The sequence below is a fragment of the Canis lupus genome, chromosome 23 (genome assembly GCF_003254725.2).
Source record: "Canis lupus dingo isolate Sandy chromosome 23, ASM325472v2, whole genome shotgun sequence".
Classification (NCBI taxonomy): Eukaryota; Metazoa; Chordata; class Mammalia; order Carnivora; family Canidae; genus Canis; species Canis lupus.
The window spans coordinates 9,145,368-9,155,524 of record NC_064265.1 but is presented as its reverse complement, the minus strand read 5'-3'; the positions used below and the strand labels follow the sequence as shown (position 1 = coordinate 9,155,524).

Genomic DNA, 10,157 nt, shown 5'->3' with positions numbered 1-10,157 from the left:
AGTTGGTTAAGCACTCTTGATTTGGGCTCAGGTTATGAACTCAGGGTTATGAGATCAAGCCCTACCTTAGGCTCCACACTGGGCATGGAGCCTGCTTAAGATTCTCTCTTCTTCTGTCCCTCCCCTCCCCCCAGAAAAATTAAAATTAAAAAATTTTAAAAAGCAAATCACACAAGAAGATATGCTATGATTCCATTTTTGGGAAACAAAAAATAGGGAAACTAAACAATTCTTGATTGCAAGGGCACATTTAGGTAAAACAATCAAGTGAACCAAGGGATTGCAGGAGAGGAGCTCTATGACTTCAGGGGGCAAGAAGGAGGCTCACACGGCAACTTTCTCAGGTCCTGGCACCTATTTCAAAATCCACGTAATGACTACAGAGGCGTTCATTTGATTCTTTAGAACATACAAATATATAACATACAAATATATTTTTGCAGTCATCTGCACATATGATGCATCTTACAATTTAAAAATTTTTTTAAATTATGCACTAACAAGACAATGTGATACATAGAATGAATGTTTGCTACCTGCCAGGACCCAAGCTAATTGCTGTGCACAACAATCCCTGAATCACAATTCTATTATTCCCATGCTGGGGCCACTTGGGTCACTGGGAGACATCATCTCTTGTCCAGAACCACACACGAGGAAGGAGCTGGGTAGGGCTTTCTTTCATCTCAGGCATGGCTGATTCCAAAGCCTGCTCCACCATCTGCCTCACTCATAGCATAGGATGTCCAGGGTAGTACAACAACCAGAGTCCCTTCACTTGCCACTGGGAGATGTGAGCGTGTACTTGGTGCAGGGTCATAGCCCAGACCAGACCCAGGCCCACCCACCCACTCACCAGACAACCCAAGCCAAGCTCAGGGAGTATATAGCATGTCCCTGAACACCGTGTGAGGCTGCAGCTTTGACGTGGAGCTGACTGAAACACCCTAAGGAAGTTTTAGAGCAGGTGATGCAGCTGCCTGTGAAGTGAGCTCTGTGCAGATGAGTAACATGCAACAGAGTGGGCAATTCAAGCCTTGTTAGGAGCCCCAGGTTTGCCAAGTGGAATGTAACTCTCTAGCTTTTTTTCTTTTTTAAGATTTTATTCACAGTACAAGTGGTGGGAGGGATGGGGGAGGTCTGGAGAGAGATAAGTAGGCTACTTGCAGAGTAGGGAACCTGATGTGGGGCTCAATCCCAGGCCTCTGGGATCATGACCTGAACTGAAGGCAGACACTTAAAAGTCACTCGGGTACCCCTCTTCAGCTCTTTCTTAAATGCTCCCTAAATAAAGACTTAAAAATTTTTTTGGAAAAGATTTTGTTTAGAGACAGAACAAGTGGGGGGTAACGAGCAGAGGGAGAGAATCCCAAGCAGGCTCTATGCCCAGTGTGGAGCCGCATGTGGGGCTCAGTAATCTCACAACCTGAGATCATGACCTGAGCTGAAATCAAGAATCAGATGTTTAACAGACTGAGCCACTCAGGCACTCCTAACATTTAGTCTGTTCACTCAAGAGTATTCATTCACCGGTATCTACCAAGTGTCAAGTTCTGTAGGGCTGAATTCAATGGGGATGTTGATTTGCCCTTGTCCTGGGACATAGCAAGAAACACATCTATGGAAGGAGAAGTCCTCAAAGTATTTAGGAAAGCAGAGGGAGAAATGGGAGAACTCTACAAAACTTCTGGATGTAATTCCTTTTCTAGAAGTGTAGAAAACCCAGGAAGTGCAAAAGCTGGAAGCTATGATAAGAAAAACCTTAAGCTAGGGATTTCTCATGGTAAGTATCGTTAAAGAGAAAAATGACAAACCATGTATTATTCACAGCAGTCCCCAAGATCAGGTGGGACAACTGAACGAGTTACCATGTCCAGGAAGATTTAGTGCTAGTGTGAACGGAGATGGAGAGGTACTGAGGAAATAGAGGCGGCCCACTTGGCCAAATCAGATGCAGTGCAGGGAGAAAGTCTTCCTCACTCCAGCCAAGGTCCTTGGGAATTCAAGGCTGCTAACACCCATGGGGGAAAGCTGCCAGTTGCAGGGTGCACACCCAGGGTGGGGGTGGGGGGTAATCTTCCCTTCAGCAGTGCTGAGGAACTGACCATCAGGTAGGCACCACTGAGTCAAAGTGTTTAAGATGCCTATTCCAGTTCGCGCTGGCTTAAAGGCACTGGGTCTGGAGCCATGGGGCCACTATGCTGACAGAGTGGGATGACAGGTCTGAGCCACCTTGCGGTGCTGGGTTGGGGCAGAATCTTAGCTGTGAACAAAAGAAATAGGATCTCTCTCCTGGAGGCAGGAAGATGCCCTGGGCAAGCTAAACCTAGGTGGCTAAGATCTGTGAAAAATTCCACCTACGATCCCTTGCCTGATTCATGCTGGGCACAAGTCAACTATGCCAGGGATTCTAGAGGGAAAAAACAACTATTTATTGTGGGAATGCCAGGAAACAAATGCCTGAGCAAGAAGCAAAAGAACACAGCAAGGTCTCTGGTTTGGAGGTCCTGGCCACTAGCACACATAGCTTGAGAGCAGGTATGGGATGCCATGATTATTCTCTGGAAGACAGATGAAGTTGCCAGAATATATCGTTTTTCAAGCCCTTGTTCCCTGAACAGGCCCCCTACCCCAGATAATGCTAACAAATAAGCTGTTAATACCATCTACTCCTCTCCCTGCTCCCATTTCCTAGGTTTCCTTCTGTACCTGTTTCTCCCCACCTCCTCCCCAGCCATCCTGATCCCAGGAATTAACTGGTGTTGCTAGCCACTTAGAGCACTACAAAGTCCTATGGGTTCAAGGCCTAAGCACATTGCACTTTATAGTTCTACGGTAGAGGTATCCAAACTTGTTCTGCATAGCCAATGCACAATCACCATGCTTGAGAGCTACGGGATCCCTTCACTACCCGTCCTACTGGAAGGGGCCCTGGAAATCAGGTTACACAGACATTTATAGCTCTTTGGGAGTTCATCAACAAATCACTTAGGTTCCTCAAAACCTCCACTCTATTTCTCTAATTTTTAATGGGTCAAATGTTACTAGGACTTCAGGAGAGCTGTTAAGCATATTAAATAGAATCGAAAACACAGAACAGATATGGAGAGCACAACAGGACATTTTTGTACACACACCTGTACAACCCTCCCAGAACCTGAAGGCAAGCTGACCTGGTAACAGGCTGGGGCCCCTCCAGTGGTTCCTACTCTACCTTTAACCTAGGCTGGTATTCAAATATAGAGGCCACTCAAGAAGTGGCCACACAATCAGAAAGGGACAGAACATAAAGACTCCTAACTCTGGGAAATGAACCAGGGGTGGTAGAAGGGGAGGAGGGCAGGGGGTGGGGGTGAATGGGTGACAGGCACTGAGGGGGGCACTTGACGGGATGAGCACTGGGTGTTATTCTGTATGTTGGTAAATTGACCACCAATAAAAAATAAATTCATTATTAAAAAAGAAATAAAAAAATAAAACAAATGGTAATTTGGCCCTTAAAAAAAAAAAAAAAAAAGGAAGTGGCCACACAACTGGCATACAGCAGGGCTATCACTAAAAGCCAATTTACTCTACTCTGGCCCTACAGAATTTGCCAGTGCAGACATTAGTAAAAGAATTATCAGGTCTGACCTTAGAAAAAAAACTCCAAGGGCACCACTATAATATTTACAATTATCCCATTTTTTTGGAGTGTACACAAGAGTAGTGGGTGGGGACAATCTCAAGCAGGCTCCATGTCCAGCATAGAGCCCAATGATGGGCTTGATCCCACAACCCTGAGATCATGACCTGAGCTGAAATCAAGAGTTGGCACTTAAAAGGAAACTCCCAAGAAGCACTATGTTTTATCTAAAGCAGGCTTTAGAGAAGTAAAACTGAAGTCAAGACTTGAAGTAATCCCAGGCATCTTGATCTGTAAATGAAACGCGGAAATGGACAAGACTTTTAGAAACTGTTTATTTTCCGTCAACCTTATTTCCATTCTGTTCCTTCTGTGGAAGAGCAGCTTAAGACCACTCAGTGGTTGTTCCTACCCATTCAGTGGCCTGAGCAGTGGGAGCTGCAGACCAATCTTCAGTGGCTGGCTGAGCGCTCCAGTCTTCTGTTAAGAAAACACCAAAAAACAGTCAGCCCCACTGCCACCAGCACTGTGCTGTGAATTCCACCAAATACACATTTCAAAGGACAAACACGCAAGGCCAGACCACTTCAAAAGCACCCAAATTCAATCTGTCAAGTTATCAGCACAGCTATACCGCACTGGCATAAAAACCTTTCAATACTAGTATATACAGCCATGGAGATCTTGTAAGTTAGAGAATTACCAAAAATCCAAGTGACTAGCCTGATCTATCACAATACATACCAGTAGGGAACTGCTGAATAGGCACAGAGGGCACCTGCACGCCTTCAGACCAGTCTGCAACTTCAGGCTGAGTAGCAGTGAACTCAGGAGCTGGAGCCGTCCATTCACCCTGAAATTCCTCCTTAGTTACAGCCTTTTCAGCAGCAGCCTGTTCTTCCTTTTCAATCTGGTTAAGGAAAAAAAGTTTATTGGGACAAATTTTATTTCAAAGAAGCATAAACCAAGATGTCTGATTTGCTATGTAACCACAGGCCTTTGCGGAGGAAGCTTACCTCTTCAGGATCTCTGTAGAAGTAGAGATCAGGCATGACTTCCCATGGGTGCTCACGGGAAATGGTGCCACGCATGCGCAGGACTTCCCGGGCTAGCATCCACCACATCAGACCCACTGAGTGAGCTCCCTGCAAGAGCGCCAGGTTAAGAAGGGACACCTAGCCACCTCCCAATTCCACTTTTCTGTCCCATCATCTAGATCCCTGGTACCAAGAAAATAGACACATTTCCCACTTTAAGCACTTATTTTTAACAAGGAGTACTCTATAATTAGTGGGTCTCCACTGGACCCATGGGAATTAAAATACAAAAACACAACTGTCAAGAACCCCCCGCCCCCAATGAAACAAAATACCTAAAGAGTGCCTGGACCCTGGTATTAAAACATCTCTAGGTGATTCTTACATGGAACCAAGGTTTTGAGACCAATACACTGGACCAATTTGAACCATATGCAACCCACCTTTTAAGGACCTCATTGCACGATTCATCAAGTTGCTCTGAAAACCGAAAAAGCCCAGTAATGCCTGAGTCGCCCAAATAGTTAAGAAATATGGAGAAAAACAGAAAACACAGACCATCTAAAAAACGGGTTCTCCTTAAAGCTCTGACATATCTGAATTCTACTTGTAGCAAGAATTACTATCAAACTCCACTCATTGGGCCAGAGACCCTTGTGGTGTTAGCGAAAAGACTTGCCCCTCATGTAGCACACTACCTACACTTGTGAGTTCATCGGCCAGCCAGTGGCCTCAACTCCAAGCTCTAACAATGTGCAGAGGAATGCCCAACTGTTTCAAGAGTACTCACTATTGAGGCTCTAGTGTCATAATGCCGTTACCTTGTTGTTGCAAGGGATGGCAATGTCCACGTAGCGCAGAGGAGAGTCTGTGTTACACAGAGCAATGGTAGGCAGGTTAACGTAAGATGCCTCTGTGAGAGGCTGGTGGTCAGCCCTGGGATCAGTAACCACCAGAAGCCTTGGCTCTCGGAAGGCTGCCTGGATCTGGTTAGTGAAGGTTCCAGGAGTGAAGCGGCCAGCAATAGGAGTGGCTCCAGTAGCGGCAGCAAATTTCAGCACAGCTCGCTTGAAGAATTAATATCAAGAGTTAGCAGTGCTCCGGGGATGGCATCCCAGGACCTCCCCAAATGTCCATGTGCAGACACTCAGTTCTATAGCCCCAAAGCAGCCCATGGAGCTGGAGCCCTTCTACTATCCCCTCAACAATGAAAACATCAAAGCACTTCACACCCACAATTCTTTGTCCTCTATGCTACCTGAGAAATACTTATAGACCAGGGCCCAGAAATGCTAAGTACACCCCACCTCCAGGCCGTCTGTCTGGAATGCCCTACCCACTCCCACATCCCTTAGATCACCTGCAGCTCACTGGCTTCCTCACATCTGGAGGCTCCAGGGCCACACCGCCTGGTTTCAAGAACCAACTAATTCACTCCTGGAGTGAATGTGGTAGGTTATTTATGTGCTTCTAACTTCCTCATGGGATCATGAAAGTTAAATTTACCAACACAGACAGTACAACAATGCCCGACAGCAATAAGCACTTCCACGTTCTGGTTTAATTTCATCCCAGCTACCCTATTTTAATAAAGCAGGAATATACGCTCTTTCCCTTTATAAAACTGGTTTCCTGCATCCCTTCAAAAAAGGCAGACTTGGTGTTTTCTTGCTGTATCTCAAGCCCCTAGCAACACTAGACTTAATATAAACACTCAGTAAATTTCTGCTGAGGGAAATTGAGAGTGGGCACTAATTTTCGTTCTAAACAGTCTTCTACCATGCACTGAACTCTAAGTCCTGTCGCAAGCCAGCTCCTGGGGAATAACCCCCTGGAAAACAATCTTAAACTCATGGGAACCAGTTTTACCATCAACCTTCAAGTACAAGAGAACCTGTCTCACTATACAATTTAAATGCCTGTCAAAATGCAAGCTAAACATCTTTTTCAAATTAGAAATAAATGGGCTCAGCGAAATCCTTGCTCGAGCTTTTATATATAGTGGACTCTTGAACACCACCATTAGCTTTAAACCATGGAGATCCACTCATTAAGGACATATTTTACAGTACGGTGTATTTTCCTTTCTACAGCTTAAAATATAGTATATAGTATGTGTTAACAAAAGGTGTTAATCGACTGCTTAGCTTACTGGTGAGGCTGCTAAAGGTCAACAATAGGCTATTAACTGTTAAATTTTCTCAACAGAAAAAGAATTGTCAAAAGAGAAAAGGGGCAAAACAGAAGTTTTATCCCACTGGCCATTTAAAGAAATTAAGTTTTCTTTTGTGTTGGCAAAGATTCTTACTCTTAGGAGAATTGAGCCTTAGAAAGGGAGTGGTACCCTATTAGAAAAGCTTTCTTGGGACTCCTGTGTGGCTCAGCAGTTGAGCGCCTGCCTTTGGCTCGGGATGTGATCCCAGAGTCCCGGGACTGAGTCCCTTATCGGGCTCCCTGCATGGAGGCTGCTTCTCCTTCTGTGTCTCTAATGAACACATAAATAAAAACTTAAAAAAAAAAAAAAAAAAACCGTTCTTAAAAATTTTGCAGTTGAGAAACATCTGGGTGGCTCAATGGTTGAGCATCTACCTTTGGTTCAGGTTTTGATCCTAGAGTCCTAGGAATGAGACCTGCATTGGGCTCCCCACAGGGGAGCCGAGCCTGTTTCTCCCCTCTGCTTCTCTCTCATGAAGAAATAAATCTTAAAAAAATTGGAATGGACACCCAAATTTTGACTATTTCATCATTTTAAAAAGAAAAAACGGACTACAGAACATTCTGATAAACCATTTTTAACAAGATCAACTCTACTTGGTGGTGCACGAAAATACAAGGATATGAAAACTGAAGCTCAACACACCACCAGATGCCAAATTGTATACGTTAAAGACCTCAAATACTAGCAATTCAAGATTTCCAAGTAGTAAAATACTTTTTCTTACTTTTCCTTACACCAAGGTCTGTAAGCATATTTTTTATAAAGAGCATATTATTTACAAACCTGGCCAGTATTCCTAGATGATATAACACTGACATCAGCTGGGTTTTCAATGGCAACAATGGCACGAGCTGCCAACAGAAGCTTCTCCCAGGTTCTCTTCAGATTTATGATGTAGATACCTATGATGGCAGAGAGCTTTTTAACACCTCACGTAACTTGCAATGGATTTTCTTCTCAAAAACAATGTAGCAGTGAGTACTATCAAACTCCAGTCATAGAGACAAGCTCTACTGGTGTTAGCGAAAACCCTGCTGTTTATATAGCACACTTCCGACACTCAGAAGTTCATTGGCCACGGTGGCCTCAACCTTGAGCTTTAATAGTGTGCAGCCCCTGATTCAGCAGGCGAAGCACATCTCTCTTCCTGCACTAAGCCTCCCTCCATCAGGCCCCCATGTGGATTCCTTCAAGTTCTTAGCCACTTCTTGGCCTCTCGCCACTTTCCTTTTCACCTGTCTCCATGACAGATTCGCCTGAAACTGCTTTACAATGTGCCACTCCCAGGCTTATGTCCTTCAGTGGCTCCATCTTTGAGCTGAAGCACTCACTGCCTTTCCCAACATGCCTTCCAAACCTATTTGTTCCTATCTCCTGCTCTGTTTTATGCTCAGAATTCAGTCACATGACGAGACCCCTGGGTGGCTCAGCGTTTGAGCATCTGCCTTCGGCTCAGGGCGTGATCCCGGGGTCCTGGGATGGAGTCCCACATCAGGCTCCCTGCATGGAGCCTGCTTCTCCCTCTGCCTATGTCTCTGTCTGTGTCTATCATGAATAAATAAAATCTTTAAAAAAGAAAATTCAGTCAAATGAACACGTATCAGTACCTGCAAAATAAAATGCACAATACAAGATAAGCTAGTGAGCTTCCTCATCATCTTTGTATCTCACAGCTCCTCATGAAGCAACCCACGTCCCATAATCTACCATTTGACATACTCTTCCACTGGAACCCGGAAAGCTAGCCTTCCAAAAACCACCAGAACACTTTAATCTTTAAAATCTCTTAAAAGTAGGGATGCCCGGGTGGCTGGGTGGTTTAGCTCCCACCTTCAGCTCAGAGTGTGATCCTAGGGTCCCACATCTGGCTCCCTGCATGGAGCCTGCTTCTCCCTCTCCCTGTGTCTCTGCCTCTCTGCGTTTCTCATGAATAAAAAAATAAAATCTTAAAAAAAAAAAAAAAAAACAACTGTAATCTCTACCTTCAGCATGGGGCTCAAACTCACAGCTATGAGAACTGGTCGCATGCTCTACAAACTAAGCCAGTAACGCACCCCACTTTTACTTAGTTTTAAAGCTTATTTCCAATGAAGGGATGTGGTTTCATTTGTAACTTAAATGCAATGCCCTTCCCCCCAAACCAAAGCAAAGACTAACCATCACTTTTCCTTTTGTAGATGTACTGTTCCATTTGGAAGTCAAGGTTGGTGCCACCTAAGTGGGTTCCTGCTGCAAGGAATTTGAGGACATCCTCCTCCTTCATTTGCAGAACATCAAGGGCTCCGGACATTGTTAAAGTTTCCCTTTAAGTTACGATGGGAACCTGAAAAAGCAGTTAACAATCCAGCCATATTCATTCCACTGATTTAGGGACCAGATGCATTCTAATTACTCTTGAGAGCTAAACAACTTCCTATTGGAATCCAACCCAAGGATACTTTTCAGTTTACAGTCTAGTGTAATGACACAATAGAAGAGACGTACCCCACACACTACAGCAAACCATCGAGTGTGCAAGTGGGAAAAACACCCAAATAAAACGAAAAGTGAATTGCCACTTAACCCTCCAGGTCAACCAAGTACGAAGATAGGAGTCATGTTCAACAAACTGCAGAAATTGAGCAAAGGAAGCAGAAATGCGAACAAGTTTTTTTTCAAGCAGACTGCAGGTGGGCGCTTCAAAATCCTATGATCACAACTAATTTTCTCTAAAACCTTGCCAAGAACCTTAACAAGAAAGGGATAAACCAATCCGCCCGAGCCGTTGTAAATAGGCGCCTGGGCCTGAGCGCAAGGCCGAGTGCTGGGGCCCGCCCCGATCGCGGCGCGGCGACGCTTTCTGCACCCCTGCCAACCGGCGCAAACGAGTCCGCACGCCCAACCCCCGCACCGGGCACCCCGGGTCCAGCACGACCTCCGCGCCCTCCCAGGGCATTGTGGGAATTTGCGGGCCCGAGCCCGACCACGTGCGGGGCGGCCGGGCGGAGGCGGAGAGCGCGCGGGGCCTGGGATAGACTCGCTGTCCCCGCCGGCCTCCATTCCCGGCCCCCGCACCCCGCACTCCCAACAGGAAGCCCTCCTGGTGGCTTTGGGGGCGCCACGAACTCTACAAGACACTCACGCAAAACAACGCCGTATGGACCCTTCCCTGGGTAGCGCGGAAAGGACCGGCGGGCGGAAGTGACGTCCTTATATACTCCGCCAGCAGCCAATGACAACAAAAGCCGAGCGGAAGGGCGGCTCAGCACCCTAATCCCGCGGAGCCGTTTGCGGCGGT

At 45.8% G+C, this 10,157-nt stretch overlaps 1 protein-coding gene and 2 non-coding genes across 8 annotated transcripts; all 3 read right to left on the bottom strand.

Moving 5' to 3' along the window:
- Positions 1-3,936: 3,936 nt before the first annotated feature.
- On the bottom strand, positions 3,937-10,141 carry RPSA (ribosomal protein SA). 6 transcript variants are annotated; one of them, XM_025461229.3, is made up of 7 exons: positions 10,002-10,141; positions 9,038-9,203; positions 7,664-7,782; positions 5,484-5,729; positions 4,642-4,770; positions 4,370-4,535; positions 3,937-4,105 (listed from the first exon to the last, which is right to left on the bottom strand). In XM_025461229.3, exons 2-7 carry the CDS (start codon positions 9,168-9,170, stop codon positions 4,011-4,013), a joined length of 888 nt encoding a protein of 295 aa, XP_025317014.1. In that variant the 5' UTR covers positions 9,171-9,203; positions 10,002-10,141; the 3' UTR covers positions 3,937-4,010. The 6 variants fall into 6 exon arrangements, with proteins under 6 accessions (XP_025317014.1, XP_048956083.1, XP_048956081.1 ...); XM_049100126.1 differs by having other exon boundaries at positions 9,044-9,203; XM_049100124.1 differs by lacking the exon at positions 10,002-10,141 and adding an exon at positions 9,771-9,786.
- LOC112668941 (small nucleolar RNA SNORA62/SNORA6 family) lies at positions 5,268-5,422 on the bottom strand. The gene has a single exon (XR_003141964.1). It is a non-coding gene; the product is annotated as a small nucleolar RNA SNORA62/SNORA6 family (small nucleolar RNA).
- LOC112668942 (small nucleolar RNA SNORA62/SNORA6 family) lies at positions 7,845-7,994 on the bottom strand. The gene has a single exon (XR_003141965.1). It is a non-coding gene; the product is annotated as a small nucleolar RNA SNORA62/SNORA6 family (small nucleolar RNA).
- Positions 10,142-10,157: the final 16 nt, after the last annotated feature.